Source organism: Musa acuminata, chromosome BXJ1-2 (assembly GCF_036884655.1).
Source record: "Musa acuminata AAA Group cultivar baxijiao chromosome BXJ1-2, Cavendish_Baxijiao_AAA, whole genome shotgun sequence".
NCBI lineage: Eukaryota > Viridiplantae > Streptophyta > Magnoliopsida > Zingiberales > Musaceae > Musa > Musa acuminata.
The window spans coordinates 25673517-25694310 of NC_088328.1; the positions used below are offsets into that span (position 1 = coordinate 25673517).

The following is a 20794-nucleotide window of genomic DNA, read 5'->3' on the forward strand; positions in this document are numbered from 1 at the left end:
GCTCTCATCCAACTATCATCCAACGCCTTTGCCCGTTACTCCTACTACCATATCATCTTTACACCATCGATTCATTATCGAGCTAATAATTGTGTCTTCATCATCGTCACATGATTAGTCCAATCATCATCCATAAGCATTGCAGTTTGATATGATGACGAGTGAAATGGTAGGTTAGTTGACGTAGTTAGGAGTAGGAGGAGGACGACATGAAGCTTGTGAATGGAGAGAGGAGGTAAGGCAAGGGCAATAGTGATCGTGGCGATGGAGAGAATGAGGTCGACTAATAGAAAAGAAGTGAAGATGGAATTGCGATGGTGGAGGTTGCTCTTACTACGATGATGGAGGTGTGACTACTAGCTTGATGGAGAGCTGGTGGTGTCAAGATCAACAGAGAGGTGGACATGCAGAGAGGGAGAATGCATAGAGGAAGCAATGAGACAAAGACGAAAATGATGAATGAAAGACGAGAGTCAGAGGCGATGAATCGATGGGGTAGAGGCATCGATCGACCGAGTATAGGCTAGGCATAATATCATATTTTAGAAAATAAAGCAAAAAACAAACGCTCTCTCTAAAAAAAAGACAAAAACTTGATTTTTCTAGAATTTATCTTTTTTTCTCTTTCATGTAATAAAAAAAGAGTGAAACTTGGGTTGTTTTTTTATAATTTATCCTTTTTCGTTTCTCTTTCGTGTAATTAACACTAATGAGAGTACATGTACCAATATTGACATATGCTCTAGTTATAAATCAATTTTGTTGGGCATAAAATAATTAGGTTAATTTATCCTAATTGTTTATCTGACTTTAATCTTTCTTCTTATTTGGTTTGCAAGATAATTGGTATGTTAAACCAACAATCACCAAATCAACCATTCTTAAACCTGAACTAAACACTATAACATCTGTGTATCTTCTGCTAAGAAGTATTATTCTCCTTAATCATAGAGGCAGTAACACAATTCTTAAACCTGAATTAAACACTATAACGCGTCCTCGCATGCTGGATGGCGATTCCCGGGTTGAGACGCTCGCTGATCGTGGGCGATCGCTTTCCTGCAAAAATGATCTTCGTCGGGTGATTCCTAACTTTGGCCCGTCTGACGAGCAAGCCACCACAACTGGAAAATTAGTCCTATGCTAGGTATAAGAAACAACGCTCGCGCAAGAAAATTATACCGAAGATGCACAGCTACAGCAGAGGCATTCGAAATCGTCCGGTTATTGCCAACCAAATCTAAGATCAAAACAACCGGTAAAAGGACGAATCAAGGAATAGAAACAGATACGAGAAAGGAAGGAAAGGGGGAAGAAGATATTAGGGGAGAGAGAGGAAGGGAGCGGGTGGGTGAACGTACATTGGAGGCGATGATGAGGCGGAGGAGGTTAGCCATGTGCCTCCTGTTCTCCTCCTTTCTCTTCTTCGCCCCCTGATTCGCCATCGCTCCGACCTCGAAACGCAGGTCAACAAGTAAGCGAGTTATGTCGCACCAAAGCAACATTACCATACCACACTGTTGTTTAAAAGGATTGCCATACCGACCCGTACCGTCCGCTCGTATCGGTACGCGAACCACCCGTTATCGGATGGAACGAATAATAATAATAAAATAAAATAATATATATATATATATATAATATGTATATTAATATATATATATATAATATGTATATTAATATATATATAATATGTATATTAATATATATATATATATATTAATATATATTGATAATTTAAATAAAATCGAGGCAACGTCGCATCGCCTCGGCGATGTCACCGAGGCGACACGACGTCGCCTTTCTCGGCGACGTCGCTATATATATATATATATATATATATATATATATATATATATATATTATTTAAATAAACGTCGCCCCAGCGACGTCGCCCCGTGTGGGGAAGGAAAAGGCGACATCACCGAGGCGATGCGACGTCGACCAATAAAAAAATATAAAAAAATATATATATAATATATATATATATACATATATCGCTCGGTATACCGCTCGGTATACCGAGCGGTATACCATTACGTACCGTACCGAGAGATCGTCGAAACTCCGGTACGGTACGAAATTTCAGACCTAACTTTAAAGTATGCAGTAGTTAATGTATCGTCTTCTCTTTTGTGATATCGTGATACTTTTTTTTGGGGTGCTTTATCATTATTTTTGTTCAGATTTTGATGTATACCAATCGAGAAGAGACTTTTTAGCTTCCTCCGTTTGTTTCGTGTTCATTGTGTATTAGAATCATTTAATAAGAATCATTTAATAAAATTTTTAAATTTTAAATCTCATCTAATATATTTGACGATGCATCGAACAAAATAACGTAAGTGTTGAAAGTTTAAAGCATAGTATGCAGTACCGAATGATACCGTTCGATACGGACGATACATATATGATATATCGATACGCGGACCGTCTAATACCGCTACAATACTATACTATAACTGTGCTACAGTATTATAATAATAAAAAAATAAACTTATTCGATACGATATCATACCGAACCAACCTCGAAATACCAATACGGTATCATATTACATACCTTGATTTAAAATATCATCCTATACTATTATACCTATTTATAAATATTAATTATTTAAAATCTAATTCGATATATTTTTATATCTAAAATATTGATATAATGATGCTATTACTTACATGTCAAAACATTACACCATATATACATGTAAAAATATCTTACATACAATGAAAACACTTGTAAAGGAACTACTTGCAATCAATTACTACCTGTCTACCAAACATCCAAAAATGAGGTAAGTCTTAGAGTGACATCTCTGCAAAAGCGAAAACCGTCCTCATCATCCGCATGTATGTATCTTTATTCAGAAAGAAAAATATTCTCCACATTTCAGATTTCAACAACACCTATGAAGTTTGATCCATTCAAGCCTGAATGAAACAATCTGGTAGGACAATCGAAACTAACATATGGACTTCGAACTAGTTTGGCATATAGGCTAATGCTAACATATGTTTCAATGATGCTGCAGCATTTATCGATTCTATCTGTTACCAGCATCTTTTACTACCATAAACAAATATTAAGACACTGCTACAAAGAAAACAAATAAGATGGTGATTACGCGTTTCGAAGAGAAGATTTCTCCTTAGCAGGAGAAATTATCCAGTTTCAATTATGGGATATTCTCACACTGGATTTGTTGGTTCATGCCACCAAAATCTTCTTTCAACTGCATTTTCTGAAGCCTCACCAATCTGCTACCTCTGGAGAACACTGGTCTCTGGATTCTTTACTTGATCAGCTTCTTGGGAAATTTTAGCCTATATTATTCCAGTGGTTTAAAGAAGAAACTAAATCAGTAAGTTGGACACATCTAGATAATAAGGAATTAATATACATTTGATCATCACTAATGGTTTACATTATGATAATCAGATAGAAGAAGACAAAAGGATTTTTGGTTATTTAGGAAAAAGCATACCTCCTTGCAAAAGTTGTGAAATTTTGGGTCGATTCATCCGTCTACCCTCAGTAAATTATTGGTTATGCCACCACTAGTAATGATCTCCCGCTGGAAGTCGATTCGCCAATGGTCATCAACGATGAACTTTATCTGAGGATAACAAGAACAATGTGACCATACATATTTACACAATTACACCTTGAACGAAAGAGAATTAGATGAGTCTTTAAACTGACATTTATCAAGCAGTGATATCACAAATTCTAGCCATCCCAGACATTTATTATACTTATGACTAATTTAGACATTATCATCGAGAATTTAATTATCGGTTTCAATAATATATCAGAATGCTGTGGTGCCAGTATACCTTATGATATCCTGACCTATCTGATAAGGTATTGGTTTCTTGGGAAAAAAAAGGGTATCGGTTTCAAGCGATCCATTTCGAAACCAATACTAGAAAACGATGTTGTCGTTCAAAACCAATCAAGCGCAGACCCAAAACAAATACAGTATGAAGGTTAACACAAATCTCAGCTAGCTTCCCTGAAATTGAACAGGTGTAATGATAGCAAGACTCACAGAATACCTACATTAGACACCAACTTGTTTACTGTGGAGGGAGAAGAAAAACCTGACAAAGGTGCAGAATTAAAAACAAACAATGAACCACACAGTGAAATGATGAAGAAAAATCCTAGTCGCTTAACTTAGGTATACTAAAATATTCACTAGTATTTATCAAGTCAACACAGAAACATTACTTAGGAGACAGAATTATGGAATTTGATGAAGAGGCCAATTGATACGACTTCGAACTTTAATCAAATAAGATATTAAGATTTAGTGTCAGAACAACTCTATAATTGTTCTATCATCTATGCATAGGGTATCACTTCCCTTCTCCTACCTCGTAAACTCCAGGATAAAGCCACAACACTGTTGTCCAGAGCAATGGTTTCCTGCAGAGTATATCATTATATAAATATGACTAGCAGTATTTTAAGAATCCAGTAGTAAATAATGAGCACCTAACAAGGGTAAAAAAGTTGGAAAGAAGAATTTGAAAATGGCAATGATGATGATTTCATTGAGATATAATTAATTTGTAACAACTTAACTGTTGCCTAAAAAACATTCACTTTTAAGGTTAGTACCTCACACACAATCATAAATGATATGATAAAATATTTTTATCAGCGGAAACTGTGTTTGTTGGAAAAGATTAAAAATTCTGGTCTGCTTATAAAGATATAGTTGCGCTCAAATGAAACAGCTAAAACTGAAAACACTGTTGTCCACTTCTGGATACGCCTGTAAACTGTGGAGAGTGAACTTTAAGATATATATATATATATATATATATATATATATACCTGCGTGAGATTTGATGTTGAATTATTGGTTACCCAAGAGCCAAGACATCAAAACTAGTACATCAAATGGCCAACTAAATGGGGTTCCTAGGTGCCTGCCAGACCACTTCCACTCAGACTGCCCACACAGGTTGTCGACAAAACACCAGGGAAGCTACTGATTGAGATTTACCTGGGTGTCTGGGCACCCTGTTTTTAGAACATTCAGAATTTTCACATGTAAATAGAAGAATACATGCCAGCAAAAACACCAAGAGGTCACCTAACAGTACCATATGAAAAGAATTTGATTTGATTGACCACAAAATAAGCAATCACATGCAATTGGCTCTCATCACAGATAAAATATCTAAAAAGACAACATCTTAGAAAGAAGGTACAATATACTCTGAATATAGACCTTAAACCAGGTGGATTTGTTTGTCCAGACGAAGGATGCAGATCCAATCTGACTCTGTGCTGCCAACCATTGAAACTACCAGTAACTTCTACAGTTTGACCATTTGCCCAGTAGTCAATATGAACCTATGTTAACAATACCCTGTCTCAATTTATTATGTAAGAAAAATAACATATTCATTAACATATATGTTAAAGAGATAAATCGAATAGCACACACAGGATGCTGCCAATTCAAAACTTGGAGCTTGGATGGATTCTGTGGTAACTTCAAGCAGTGAAATACTTGGAAGTAGAGTCCCATCTTCTTTGACGAGTCATTTTGTGGCTTTCATTAATGAACAATTGCACACCAAATTTATTAAAGCGCATCCTTGTTTGATGTATTCAGGATTGTTATGCATTCAAAAGGCAAAGTATTTATTCAGACAGTACATTGGCTGTTTGATTTATGTATTAAAGACGCCTGTGAGACAGACATGGAAACACAACAAAGACACATTAGGGGAAAAACAAGAAGAGAATCTGTACCTCTTTTAGTCCATCTAAGTTCTCCTCGGCCGCATGGAGTTCAGCATCTTTCTCTGCAATCGTTCTCTGGATATCACCAAGCTCAGCCATGCCCTTAGCACGCAGATTACTTAGAGCAAGCTGAGGCAACAAAGATTGGTTTTCTTTCTTTCAGCAGATAATTCAATCTTTAAAAGAAACGGAAAGTTCCTTCCAAATAGAACACCAATTTCGAACTGGAATTGACCTTTGTAAATAGCATCTTGAAACTGCAGACAATAAATCACTATTCGGCATAGAATAATTATTGCTGTACCATTAACAAAGTGTTAAAAGTATCATGATTTTTGCACTGTGTGTAATAACAAGTCAGATGATCATGTGCTCATACTTGCTACAGAAATTCAATAACATTAAATTGCTTAAAAGAAGCACTTGCATCTTCTTTAAGTAGTTTTTTCTCAAGGTTACTAAAGCTAAATTTTAACATCTTAGAAGCTTGAACCACCTCAACAAATACGCAAGGTCCATCCCCGAAGAAGTGAATTTCATGAAACATGAATAATGTGAGGTACTATATCTAAAAAAGAAACACAAAACAGAGTAATTCAAGAAAAGATGCTGCCTTGATTCTTTTAAATGTTAATCAGTTTATAATTGCTATTAGCAAATAAGAGATCTTCACTACCTTCTCATTCTCAATTTGTTGCTTCAATTGAGAAAGCTCCACCTCCTTTTGATCCTAACATATAGTTCCAGCAACGATGATCACAATGACATGATAACTTCACAATTAATAATATAAAACAAATGATGGGACAAAAGATTTTACCAGCAAGCTTTTTAAGTGATTGATCTCATTCTGATTGTGTTGTTCGTGAGCCTAAAGGATAAAATAGAAAGAATAATACAACTGAAAGAACAATTAGCTACAGTATAAAATAGTTCAGTTAAATCATTTAATTAGAAAACAACCTTGGGAGCCCAATCCTGATATAACTCAGTGTCTTCACCTGACATATCATTAAGCAAATAAGAAATTATGTTGACATTAGGATTGAATTATACTAGAGTCAAAATTAGTGCCAACCTATTAGTTTTTCAACTTTCAGATCCACTTTATTGATAATAGCAACTCTGTATATTATATAATTATATAATATACTATTTATGTGGATATTGACCAAGAACAAGCTTCTGCACGACAAATAGGTGTCCTGGCACATTAGACATTATCTCACCTATATCCAACTTCTCAATCACAGGGTTTTTCAATCAACACTTATTGGATAGTGAGAATTTATGAGTGAAAGTGAATGCTCTTCCCTTTGGATCTGCTACGTAGCAAACCAAAGAAACCGTCTGTATGTCAAACCTGCTCAACACTTGGATAAAGGAATAAAATCATATACTTTGGCATCTGAAGATGATCAAACAGAACAGCATCAGGCATGCAATTTCAAGAATATACCAGATGACACATTCCTTGATAAATTTATTGTTTTTCTTCTTATTTGTGCCCTGAACTAATCACAAATTTAACCCACCATTCTCAATGCATTAAAGCAACCTATCCTTTGCAAAAAAGAAACAATCTTCATATATTTTGTCGTATAAGGAGAAGGAAAATTTTGAAAAAATTCATAGAAACATCATACAATCAGTAAGTGCTTCATCGATATGTTTGCCTCATCTCAAATAGGAAAAGAAAAACAAAATAAGTACAGCGGATATCGCTCCTTGGTTATGAAAACCATAAGGTGAATGTAGGCTCATAACTTCATATCAATAGTTTCAGCTCTACCAGCTCCCTCTATGATCAACTATAAAAAGAACCATCTCTACAACTTCTATTGTTAACAAATTATTTACAAAACGTCTCACATCAAACTAGAACTTGAAACAATGAACGGTAAAAATGTGCATAATTAACAGAACATATAGATTGACTATCTACTAGTACCTTTTATTATATCCAATTCTTCAGTGTGCTCAAACTTGGCTGCCTTTAGATGCAAAGACTCTGATGAATCCTCACATACTTGGTCATGATTCTTCGTTGATACTGCTCCATTTGATTTAACCATGTCTTCCAAAGAATAATTTCTTGATGAAAAGGTGCAGCTAGGAGACACAATTACGTTTCTCTCTTGACCTCCTAAGATTACTATAGTAAATAACATCAGAAGGACTAGTAAGTGATAAGGCGATAAACATATTGGGAAAAATTGCAAACCTGCAGTTTCATATAAGTTTCCATTTATCGAAGCTTGCTTTCCTTCCAAAACCTTTCCTGAATGGCTCTCTCCATTTGAATTTAAAAGAAGCTCTGTGATTGCCTTATATCCTCTCCGCCTCACAATATTTGCAAGGTCCTTCCTGTGGCAATTGCAAGTATGATATTTATCTAGATGGAAGCATCTTCTACAAGCTTGTTAATTATTAAACATGAGAAGTTACTATGTCACCAAATTAACAAAGGAAATAACTAAATAATAAAATTATTACAGTGGTTTTGGATCATAAGTACTTTAAAATAGCAAAGTTTTTCAAACCTACAACTACCAGATATATGTTGAAATGTTTTTCTATCTTGATAAACTAGTGCGCTACCTTACTCCAGCAAACATCCAAGAAAAAAAAAATCAAGGTTAAAAGAAAAGTAAAGAACTTGACATGATATGGCAACCACATATCTAGTAAGAATATATGTCGATTACAGAAGGTAAATTTATGTCATAGAAGACAAATTGAGCACTGTGTCTTAAAGTTTCAGCTAAGTTCACACTAAATCAACAAAACCTGCAAAAAAAAATTCAGTTGGAGATTGTATTTGACACTCTTTCACCAATCTTATCCTCCAAAGAACTGCCAACCAGATTTGATAACCTATTTGCATCTACATTGCAAATGACCAAGCAACGAAAACCAAGTTATTTGTAATTTTATAATCGATCGCTTTGGAACATCATCTGTTATGTCACTAAGAGATCTCTAAATTCTCTTGGGTGAAACCCACATGCCAAAACTCAGTCTTTTAACATGTGTTGATGACTGCAAAGAAATCAAAAGTTAATTTTTACTTAATAAACCTTCCCTTTGGTGCATCATATGTTAACGTCACCGACGGATCTCTAAATCTGCTTGGGTAAAGCCCACTTTGAACAGCGGCACAAAAGGTCGGTTCTTTAACACGATCTTCTAAGTAAAACCAAATGATCAAGAAAAAATCGGGAGGAACCAATCGATCAAAGAGCTAGAGGAACAAAACAACGGAATGAGACGACGAACCTCCCTTTCTCACAGAGCTCCTTCATTGATGGCACGCGATTTTCAGGAAGCCCTATGGCCAAGTTGAACTCCCGAAGCTCATGACACAGTTCCTCGTTGCTCTTCGACGCCCTTCCTCTCCGGCTACAACAGCCCGGAAACCAATCGCCACAACAAGCAGAGCAATCAAGAACTCACCTTTCATCAAGAAAAAAGAGGAAAGTCAAGACTGACCTGGATTTCTTCCCAGAGCAACAAGACGCGAGGCTTCCGCGAGCTACGACCGGATTGGCGCTCCACGAGGAATGGAAAACTCGAAACTTGGGGAAGGAAGAGAAGGGAAGGAGACTGTAAGGAGGGGAAGGAGGCGGGGGAGGGCAAAACGGCGAGTGCCATGGGAGGGCTGGAAGCATTTGGAGAGCAGAATCGGAGGGGTCGCGGAAGGGTTTCCGTGTGGGGAAAAGGAGGGGTTTGGCGAAAGTCGAACTGCGTCTAACTGCGCTCCGTCTTGGAAGCGAGCGAAGGTGGCAGCAAAGGCGTTCGGCTTTTTGTCCTCTCACCAAACCTTCGTGCCTCCATGTCATAAGCTTTTTGCTTCCCCCCCTTTTCCCGCATTTGTTATGTACTTAATCACACTATTGAAGTCGCGACTTAAGTGGGGATTAACTGACTGAACTAATTAGATATTATCCCCTATATTTAGATTTTCTTATATCACGATTTTTATATTTAAAATTTTTATATTAAAATTATTATATTTTTTAAAATAAAATAAATAATCTTATTTATTCTAACGTCATCAAATACATTGTTGAAAAATATAACATAAAACACCACTTGGATCGATGTGAAAATAATGATAAAAAAGATAATTTTAACATATTTTTTTATTTTCAACACGTAAGATGTTAAAATTAATATTTTACCAATAAAATTATTAAAAATAAAAAATATATTAAAATTATTATTTTTTTCATTACTTTCACATCGATCGTGTATTTTTCATTAATAAGATAAATTAGGTTATTTATTTTATTTTTAAAATTATAAAAATTTTAATATAAATTTGTTAAGTACAAGAATCACGATACTAATAGAGTCCAAATATATAGGGTAACATGTAATTCGTTGCAGGATAGTACATAAAAATAGATGATGGGTATTCATCGATAACATTTAAGTCATGATTTACTAGACAATTAATTAATCATGTTCCTATTCGTTTTTCTTGTTTGATGGGTATTTATCAACACTATTTTAAATCGTGACTTAAATGGCGATTTTTAACTCGTGGATCTTGCATTAAAAAATGTGAGAACATCATATAATGATAAGCAATACAAAAACAGCTGATGAAGAACATACAAAAAGACTAAGCTATATTTCGTTGACTGTGAGCTAATAGTGAGCAGGATGGGTTAATTTCTGCTATTGTAACCAAATAGATCTCCAGCAACAGCTTCTTTGCGATGACTGTAAAAGTACTCAGGAAAAAAAGAAAGAAGAAAACAGATAGATCAATCAGATCGGTTTAGTAAAGAACAGTATGACTAAAAATCATTGTCGAAGAAGAACTTGTTACCGGAATCAACAGATACAGCTAGTCTGTAGATGGCATGCATTCCATTCCGGTGATCATTCTTCTGCGACATATAGTGTTCAGGAGATGGAAGAAAGCAGAACGGAGAGGAGAAGAGAAAAGAGGACGAACGAGTACTTCTATATGTATCCATGTCGAAGTTCCAAGTCAAGATCAAGTTTTTGATCCACAGAGACTGCTACCTCCTGCCTTTGCTCGTCTTTAGGACCTCATTTCCCCTGTCTTCTTCCATGGTCTTCAAGTCATCAACACTTGAGGCCAGAGGTGGTGAGCAAGAGAGATGTATCGAAGGAGAAATCATGGAGGAAAATGCATCGTTGCTACAAGGAACAACTTTACTTCCAAGCTTAGGATTTGAGGGTGGGGATTGCCTCGGTCTGGCTTTGTCCCCTCTGTGGACGTTCATGTGACCCCCGAGAGCCTGAGCTGACTTGAACTCCCTCCTGCAGAAGCTACAGCAATACGTCCTCGAAGGCCATGTGAAGCCCCCTCTTCGTAGTTGGCTGTACATCCATGGCTTCCTCTCCTTATCCTTGCTGTTCCTGGTAGAGTTGGCTGTAGCATTCTTCTCCATGCGTCATTTCTCACCAGAGAGGGCAGTGGTTTCTCTTCCCTCTTTAATACGAGTATGGTTGTCGCAGAAGTGCCCATCAAATTCCAACTCCGAGACCTTCAAATATCTGCTACCATTACTGGGGAAACACTTACCAGAACTGGCTTCAGGCCGCCTGCCACCTGATGCTCCTTGCTACATTTGTGAGCACCATGTTCCAACGAGCGTTCTTGGAGCTCTTCGCGTAAGAGAGAAGGCATTGTTCTGATGATATGACTGCAGCGAATGTAAATGTGTAGCAATTAGCATGATCTATGTGTAAAGCTTAGATTTTGATTCAAACACCAATTCTTTCTTGAGGTCAATTTGCAGCAAACATATGTACTTTTGTGGTCTCAAACTGCATGCAGTTTCCTCTTTCTAGCAAGAAAAGGTGCTCAAAATCCAGAGTTGCCTGCAAACAACTCTTGGATTTAAGTTTAGCCATTTATAATTCGCTCTAGACAAAAGTTAGTTCCCATTCCAGAATAAAAAGATGAATGCAACTGCAACATGTTTCCAGAGAAATGTTTGAATGATCATGATTGATCATTGAACTCTGAGAGAGAGAGAGAGAGACGATGATTGCTTCAATGGTATATTGCAGATTCCACAAGAGTAACATTCCTCAGCATGGCAAGAGCTCATGACAAGGAAATGCACAGTAGACAGCAAACTTTTCTGAAGAAGAGACAGCTCCAAGTGCAAGTAGCTCCCCACCACACTCTGGTGTTAGATTTGGTAGACAAAGATGCCCAATTGCGTGAACCCTAACCTTGCCAAATCCAGGCTTCCGCCAACAGGGTTGCATACCCAATTCTGCAGATGTTACCCAGCAGAGGAGCAGGGTTTGCTTCTCACTTTCTCCCCTCTATGCTGATGCCCTTCTAAAGCTGGAGTGAGCCTGCTACTTGTCTGGATGAGGATGACAGGAAAACCCACTAGGGTTGGTGACTTGACTGGATTGGAGGAATCTGGGATTGATGGGCCATGCAGATTCCAGGGACTTATGATTGGCCAAGGTGTCATTTCTCCTAAGAATAGGCATTCCATCAGTCTTCTCAGTCCTCAGCTCACTCATACTGTCTTTTGATTGAACAAGGAGAAAACCATCATAATTATATCTCTCAAATCATTCGACTGTTCAGCTTTCATATGGAATGGAATGATTCTTATTCTTATTATGTATTATTATGCAGAATTGAATTTAGCTGGTTTTTCAAATTGGATTTTTGATCTCCATCAACTATGGATGAGATCATGATCATCTTTTTGATGGTGGGAGCTGGATAGCATCAATGTTAGAAGGTATAATTGCAAAGGTTCTTCATTGCTTCATATTTATCTTTAGGTTCGAATCTTAACAAAGATGGAGCATGGATATTTGACTATGATTGTTCTCTCTGTGTGAATAATTAAATAGTTAATGGAACATTCAATCCATATACACAATTATTCAAAAATTAGTGTGTGTGTGTATTTTGAAGTGTTGAAATGAGGTATATGTCAAGAAAGGTTGAGAAACTATCACAAATACTCCTCAGAAAGTAAAGTTTCTTTTCCTCTAGAAATATTGCAGACCAACACATTGATCTAGTCTGTGATGTTTCCTGTTATCTCAATGGCACAATGCAATCAGAATATGAGACATTAAATGGGCTCAAGTCAAAAAATTCACATGATATTCACTAATTAATGAACATGTGTTTTGGTATTAGTTGCAATGAGAATTTCACGATAAATTTTTTCTTTATTTCCTCATGCATTACGAGTAGACTCGTAATCAGAATTTACAATAAAATCTCAGAGACAATCGACAAACATGGTTATAGACAGCTTCAGGATCTCCTTGATTCTGAAATGTTAGTTCATGCTTACAACACACCATGTCAAACTCCTCCATTTTGGAAACAACATGAATATACTTGATTCCTTCTTTAATTCATCAGAAGAGACCTTATGAGTATAGAGTCCTCAATCTCTTTGCAGCATGAATGAAGCCTAAAATGACCTCCGTTTCATCCAGTTTCTTCGTGCAAATGAAGTGGTAGATAAGTTTTGGATGTGAGAAAATGAACATGTTTATAGCGAGTTAAAACGCATACTGAACGAACAAGTAGCTGTAGAGGAAGACTGGTGAGTGAGTACCTGAGAGAGGAAATGGTGCTGCACATCATGGACCAGTTGTTCCTTTGTTGGACTGGGGTTACTGCTCACCTGGGTAATGTTAAAAGAGTATGCTTTCAAGGTTTTGCAGATGTGAAACAGAAGATCTTTCCAATTGGAAATTTCAATGTCATGCAGCCAAGGAACATACAAGATTGAAGTGTTTCAGGTATCTCCACAAGGTGGCGGTCTCGAGTTTTGACAATCTTACCCTCTGTTAATGATCTACAAAGTGTAAGCATGAGTTCCAAATACATCTACCTCAGTCTACAAGCTAATGACAAGAGGACACTCTTGTGAATTCAAATCTTTCATTCGGATATACAATAACACAATCAGGAGATCTCTCATGCACTTTTATGTTGCAATGACATCATAGTCATGCATTGATATCTCCCAAAAGTGTAAAAGAAATACTCAATGTGATAAAAAGATCCTGAACAACATCATCTTACCGTTCGAGGCTTAAAACCATGGGAGTGAATGTTCCTTATGCTACTTTGGCCGTTCGACTTCCATGACCTAGTATGTCGAATCCTTGACTTTCTTGGTTTGTGAAACTCTGAACCAGCTGTCGGTAGAAGATGATGATTCATAGACATGTAAAAAAAAAAGCTGAGTGAAATACTAGCCAGTTATAGATTTAGTGCTCACTTGTGGATGTTAACTTTTGCTTGTTATCCAGACTAACTCGAAAAGAGTAAAAGCTTACTGTAATCCATGTCTTTTTCTCCCATGTCTGAGCTACTGCAGAAAGAGGTATCACAATCGATTTCATCATCTTCGTTTCCAGTTGGAGCTTCCAAAACACTCAAAGCATTCCTTTGCAGCTTTACTTCCTCCCCATTTTTCAGGACCTGCATTCACATATGCAATTCATTCTTCACCAAAAGTCATGTAACGTATGAAGATTTTAGAAATATGTATACCAATACATTAATCAAAACAAGTGAGTGTGAAGCATAACAAAATCTTTGTCTGATAATGGAAAAATCTGTAAGTAATCTTCACAGTCAACATTTATCAAACATTTTCCTGTCAGTTGCTATAAAAGATCCTCCGACAAAAAAAGGTGACAAATTTCACACAAAATAAATCTGAGAGCATAGTATAAAGGAACAAATTCTCCTTTGTACACATAAAACAAAGTAGAAAGTTCAGTGAGTACAAGAAGTACTATTAGTAAAGAACAATAGGATCCACAAACCTAGCTCAATTTCATTCATGTAAAGATGATCATGATAGCGAATGGAAAAGGATTGTGTGTCAAAAACGAGAATGTTACCAGCCAATGCCAGCCACCAAGACCAACAGCTTTCTTCACGACTCCTTTCAGCCCGACCAAAACAGATTTGGTTCTGTTGTTACCAGTAACAATGACTTTGGTGTGCCTAGGAAGCACTGAGAGTTCTTCATCTCCACTTTCTTCCTGAGAAGGGGATAGAGTATGAACAGAGCACAACTCAGCCTCCATTTCTGCAAAAGTATGTAATACATTATTTTCAATCGATTGAGAAACCATCAGGTTCGATCAACTGAAGTGCAAATGAAGCAATAAAAGATCTAAGAATGATATTATCCTGCATTACCGGAATCTGAGGTGCTGAAAGTTACAATATAGAAAGTTACCATGTACAGTTCCTTCACCAACCAAATGATGGTAAGATTAGCTTGGTAGCACAGGACAAGCTCTCGCAAGTTGCACTAACATTTAGGAAAGGGCCAGACGAGGTGAACCTGAATGATACGAGTAGATCATCCAATCTACACAGAAGCTATTAGGGACAAACTGAAAAGTCAGCAAACTTCATGAATTATAGGTGCAACTCGTTGGTCATTGTCAGACAGCTAAAGAGATGTGATAGCAAGCCAGCCTTGTGGTGGGACTGCAATCCTAGATTCAACCCCAACAGGCCGGTTGATACGCCACAACTTGATGAAATAAAGAGAGAAAATAAAGAGAGATAAACACTTGGAACTTTCATGTCCCACCGTTCAGAAAATTATTGATGAAAGACACAATGAGTGCTATTGTGCCAAACTTTGTGAAAGCGATGTATCTGAAGCCTACAGGACTAGAAATAACTACAATTTCACCTAATTCCGCACACTGATGAACTTCACCTTTTAGGGTTCATCCTCTTCCATCTTCTATTACAGATTCAAAAGTAACAGAAGGCATAAATTTATACGCAGGTATTCCATGTACAGAGTACAAACAAGCAAGTCAAGTCGTGTGGATTCAGTATGTCAAGAAGTGGCGTAGAACAGGATCGGAATTTAACATCAAAATCACTCATTTTAACACTTTGCAGCTTCACAGGAAGACTAATTACTTAACAATCCAGTAGAACAATTCACAGAATACAAGCAAGATTTATCGGATAGTCATGTATATATTTGATCAGTAAAAGATGCAATTTTTAGACTAGAGAGGTTCGAGACGCTTGTTTTTATCTCCAATGAAATAAAAATTAGAGTCAATCAATTTCAAGAACATCCCAAAAATCCAAATATCTTACTAAATTATATGAATCCAATCGCGACCCAAAACGTTAAGGAATCAAATGGATCGAAATCAATCCATAGAATCCCGAGAGAACAGAGATAAAAGCAATAAAAGGAAACCCCGAGGAATTCGAGAAAATACCACAATGTGCGATCCAACGAAGCAGAGAAGAGGAGCGGGAACGATCTGCGAAAATGCAGAGAGTTTAAGCCGCGGAAACTACGGGACCAAGGTTTTCCGCCATCAAAAGAACAACCTTGACCTCCAAATCGTCGTAACTCCACGGATCTACGTGAATTGGTGCCTGGAATTGGGATTCCTCGGGATGTGTTTCCCGTTGAGGGAAGGGTTTCAGAGCAACAAAGCAGAAAGAGAAGTTACTTGAACGCTCTCCAAAACCCATGCTGGTAACGTACACCTTTGAAGCCTATCCACAACTCGGCTTTGCGGCTTCACAGACACCCAACAACGTACCTCTCCGTGCACGCAGGAGAAGCCCACGCTTGTGGGACCCGCCTCTGGGCTGAGCATTCGGAGCCCGTACAGCGAATACGTGGTGGGTTTTCCTGGTCGAGACATTCGTCACGTGGTCGGGTCGGCATATAAGGTTTGAGATGACAATAACGATGGAGCCCACCAATACGTTCCATTCTCTGAAATCCTGCACTCGATGAAATTGTTGAGAATTAATATTTAGAAAAGGGTAGTATTAAATGAAATTAATATGCACGTCAATTGGAGTTTTGAGATAGGAGTAGATTAATAAGTAATTGAAAATTTGGATTTAAGACAAAGTTCATTAATATTCCTAATATCGATAGCCATTACATCTATTTGGGGTTAAAATATTACACATTTACCCTGCACATATACCCCTATCAGTAAACCCATCCAAAAGCCAATATCAATCATGATTACCATATGTTAGCCTCTTTATTTATATATATATATATATATATATATATATATATATATATATATATATATATATGATGAGGATAATAACGGCGACAAGACACAAGACTCGGGCTGACGTCAGCTGCTCCAGATGACGCCTCACGCCTTGATCGACCCGACAACACCTAGTTAGCTCAGGCCGAAACGTCGACCAAGGCACATAAACATCATACTCAAGCTCGGTCCTTCACGCCACGCCAACACCAGTGTCAGACGCTACCAGGAGTACGAGTCTGCCCCCTGCAAGTGGGCACATCAGGAAACAGTAAGCTTCCCTATAAATACCCTCGCATCCTTAACGAGGAAATGGGGAGAGAGGCAGAAGACATAACTTAGCTAAAGAAACCCCCTTTACCATCCACTGACTTGATCGTCGGAGGGGTCGGGCCGAGCACCCCGACTCGACCTTTGTGCAGGTGCGAAGCCGAAGGTCCCCACCGGACGCACAGGCGAGGAGTATTCTCCCGACAGAAACGACTACCTCGTCTCGATCGGACACCGCGATCGGCCACCTCGGCAGTCTCGAGGAACGTCCCAGGGAGATCCCCGTCATCCGGACCCGAAACAAGCCACGTCGGCCCCGAGGCCACGGCTTAAAGTTGTTTACCCTAACAATATATATATATATATATATATATATATATATATATATATATATATAAAAGATTTAACACACAGAAAACCTTCAATATGCAGAAACAAAGATCAAAATATTAGAAAATGAAAAGAAAAAGGAAATGATGGACCATAGGAACATAAACACGGTCACAGAAACTAGGATTTGTATTGCAGAATAATACTTGTTGCATCTTGCAAATTGCAGGTCTAGAAATCTGATGAATCATAAGGAGAGGAGGAAACCTTGTAAAACAAAATTAAGTTGATCTGACTCTCTCCATTGCCACCTTTCTCTCTACCTTACTTATTCTTTGTGGCGGCCAAATAATGTGTGTCACTCTCCCTTGAACTAAGCCCAAAGGAATCTGCAGCACAGGTAAATTTGTCAGTCCTTGTTTGTGATGAGACAATGATCGAATTTACCTTAACAGCTAGAGCAAAAGATCATAGTATAGGAGCATTGGAAAAGCCTTGGAACATTAAAACTGCGTATAGATCATTAAGACTGTATATGATCTTTTAATGCTGCCGTGAATGAGTCTTCGGTGCAAGGTTTTCTCTGTTATCTCCCAGTGCAACTAGGTTATTATAATTGGTCCACTCGACAGGATTGTTAATTATCCATCTTCCAGCAGAAATATTGGATGCCTAATTTTAGTATCTTCAAGTGTCATCATGGAAACAGATGTCCCTCTAAGGAGGATAACCTATTTTCCATTTTCCAAAAGAACAAATTCAGCCAAAATTATGAAAGAACCCTGAAAAATTGTCATTATGGAAATTGATGTAACTCAAAGGTGATCTTTATGATCCAGCTCCACAGTGCAGTCAGAATTAAGGACCTAAACATCACTATCTCATAGATTCAAGTTCTGAAATATGGATTGATGTCAGACTTCATATTCTTTGTCTTCTTCATTAAATTCACAGTCCATCACTCCAACAATTCTTAGCCACAGATGCACTACTGACTATTGCATTATGAAGAGATTCCTTGTTTGTGCCTTCTGCTAGAAAAAAGATAGAAAAACATACATGCGTCTGCTAAGGAAGTCGCTGAGATTGCAGAATTGGAGGATGAACAGATAGAGAGTACATCAAGGAAAAAGTGACAGAAGAGGGTAGACAGGAGGATCTTAAGAAGGATAAAGCACCAGAACAGGTGGGTGGGTCATCTTTGTTTCTCATGTTATATCCATAAGAAATCCCATGAGACAATGGCATTTTTTATATGGATTTTTATCCCTTTTTCCTTTCAATATGTAGATAGCATTGGATGAAGCTGCATTTTTTGTTGGATTTGGTCTCAATTGATGGGACCTGGGATGAAGTTGTACAAGACCATGTTGTTGAATGTTGTGTGGAAGCTGGACTTTGTGATATTGCAAAGTTTATCCTCTACAGGGAGTAAAACTTGATTTTTCTACTAAGGTATGATTTCTTTCTAGCTTTCATAGCCAACTTCCACTAGGATATGAAACCCCTATTGAGGTGTTCTTCGATTTGAGAAGAAGTGTGACATCCCAATTAGTTCCATATCTAAAATGGGTTAAGACTAAGTTTGACTTATAGGTCACGTAATATCTACGTGTCCATCAAGAGTAGACCATATTATTGGTACGACCTAATCTCATGTCCATGAAGTGATTCTCATGTTCGAGTGGCTTTCGATAACTTTAGAATTAGAATTAATTCTCACGTTAGAGTCATCATTGCTACGCTCTCTTGCATCTCTGATTAAGGATTAAAGGGAGGATTGAGCTTCAAGCCTACATATGTTTGACTGATTACACCGGATGGGCTGCAAATGAATCATCCACAAGCTCTTAGCAGTGAAGCTAAATGAATCGACATAGCAATTATAATATGATACGACTTCTTTTAATTTTATTTTTTTTGCAGGATGTGACACAAAATTTGCATAGCTATTAGATTGAATCTTTCGACGCTGAGACAATTCATGATCACCCGGACCTCATCCTGTTGAGCTGGTTCAACGCCGGCTGCAGAATGTTGTACAGGACCCAAAGAATGGCCGGAGCTACGACGAACAACAGGAGCAGCCCCCTGTTGTCACCCGAGGAGGAGGCGTCGGCCACCGCCATGATCTCGGCCGCCGACGCGCCCGGCGTCGACATGAACCCAGCGGCCGCCAACCCGCCGCCGAGCCCCAGACTGACGACCACTGCCTTCTCGGTCCTCATCCTGTTGAGCTGGTTGAGTGCAGGCTGGAGGATGTTGTAGAGGACCCAGAGGACGGCCGGGACGATGGGGAGAAGCGCGAGGCCGCGGTTGTCGCCTTCAGCCACGTCGGCGATCTGCTGAGCCGCAGACGCCGCGTCGGAGCTGATCAGGCTGGCGAAGATGGCGCCGGCGATGGCGCTGGCGCTCAGGGAAGAAGGGATGGTGGTGATGGTTGTCTTGGAAGCTGCTGCTGCTGCAAGTCCTTTGGGGAGGTTTTGGAGGGTGAGGAGAGAGACTGGTTTGGTTAGGGTTGCCTTTGAGGAGGTGAGAAGGTTTGGAGCAGGGCATCTGGCAGTGAGGATGGCCATGGCTGCCATGGTCGCCATGGAGGAAGGATTCTTCTGGTTGGAGGAGTTGGTTGCTGTGCGAAGGGAGAGTGAGGAATGCCGAGAAGATGTGGCGTTTGTTGGAGAGAAGAATTGAGTATGTTTGCAGGGAAGACAGACGTCTGACAGCGAATAGGGGCAACAGGATGCTGTGTATTAGATTCTCTTCTTTTCCGTGGATTGAAATGGGAGAAATATGGATCTCATGTTCACAACCCATGCATACTTTTCTTATCATCAAATTATTTTTTTAATAATAGTCGATGAACAAATTGAATAAATTTGATTAGTTTAAAAATATTTTTTTATATATCAAGATAATTAAATTTGATGTTAATTAACATTTATAAATTTAGTAAATATTTCTATATTTTATCTTTCATATATTAATTAAAATGTTATTTAAAAAAAGTCTTCAAATCAAATCAGGAATTAATATATTATTTATTTTTATTTTTTCATTCTAGCCCGCATCTTTCTTCTCGCTCGATCGCTCATCCTCCTCCCCGGCTCTTCTTTGATGATCGAATGTATGTGATTGATCTCGATAAGCTTGTTATTGTCCTCTCCCAAAAGAAGTGGTGGTGAGCAAATGCAGCAAAGGGTTTCCAATCCTCACAACACACGATGACGCGAGGGTTCGGTTCATCAAGCCATATTGATCGGATCAGTTCTAAAGAAATATATATATATATATATATATATTTTTTTTTATATTTTTAAATAAAGATTTTTCTTTTTAATGGCCCGCATAAACTAT

At 38.1% G+C, this 20794-nt stretch overlaps 3 protein-coding genes across 10 annotated transcripts; all 3 read right to left on the minus strand.

The window, feature by feature from the left end:
* Positions 1-2837: 2837 nt before the first annotated feature.
* On the minus strand, positions 2838-9607 carry LOC103975785 (protein PTST homolog 3, chloroplastic-like). 5 transcript variants are annotated; one of them, XM_009390863.3, is made up of 12 exons: positions 9257-9607; positions 9044-9166; positions 7989-8131; positions 7716-7910; positions 6728-6765; positions 6585-6635; positions 6441-6494; positions 5774-5893; positions 5244-5368; positions 4378-4429; positions 3483-3614; positions 2838-3321 (listed from the first exon to the last, which is right to left on the minus strand). In XM_009390863.3, the coding sequence occupies exons 1-11, from the start codon at positions 9604-9606 to the stop codon at positions 3516-3518; spliced, it is 1350 nt and encodes a 449-aa protein (XP_009389138.2). In that variant the 5' UTR covers position 9607; the 3' UTR covers positions 2838-3321; positions 3483-3515. The 5 variants fall into 5 exon arrangements, 4 of the variants coding, with proteins under 4 accessions (XP_009389138.2, XP_009389137.2, XP_064950936.1 ...); XM_009390862.3 differs by having other exon boundaries at positions 7716-7919; XR_010484333.1 differs by lacking the exon at positions 5244-5368 and having other exon boundaries at positions 7716-7919.
* Positions 9608-12929: 3322 nt separating this feature from the next.
* Positions 12930-16298, minus strand: LOC103975783 (uncharacterized). 4 transcript variants are annotated; one of them, XM_065094889.1, is made up of 8 exons: positions 16031-16298; positions 15010-15117; positions 14666-14856; positions 14093-14237; positions 13836-13951; positions 13532-13594; positions 13363-13431; positions 12930-13243 (listed from the first exon to the last, which is right to left on the minus strand). In XM_065094889.1, exons 3-8 carry the CDS (start codon positions 14852-14854, stop codon positions 13172-13174), a joined length of 654 nt encoding a protein of 217 aa, XP_064950961.1. In that variant the 5' UTR covers positions 14855-14856; positions 15010-15117; positions 16031-16298; the 3' UTR covers positions 12930-13171. The 4 variants fall into 4 exon arrangements, with proteins under 4 accessions (XP_064950961.1, XP_064950955.1, XP_064950943.1 ...); XM_065094883.1 differs by having other exon boundaries at positions 15010-15155; XM_065094871.1 differs by lacking the exon at positions 16031-16298 and having other exon boundaries at positions 15010-15997.
* A 3025-nt stretch (positions 16299-19323) lies between these two features.
* Positions 19324-20174, minus strand: LOC135612922 (photosystem II reaction center proteins PsbY, chloroplastic-like). Its single transcript, XM_065109752.1, has one exon. It carries the CDS (start codon positions 20032-20034, stop codon positions 19429-19431), a length of 606 nt encoding a protein of 201 aa, XP_064965824.1. The 5' UTR covers positions 20035-20174; the 3' UTR covers positions 19324-19428.
* Between the last annotated feature and the right edge of the window lie 620 nt (positions 20175-20794).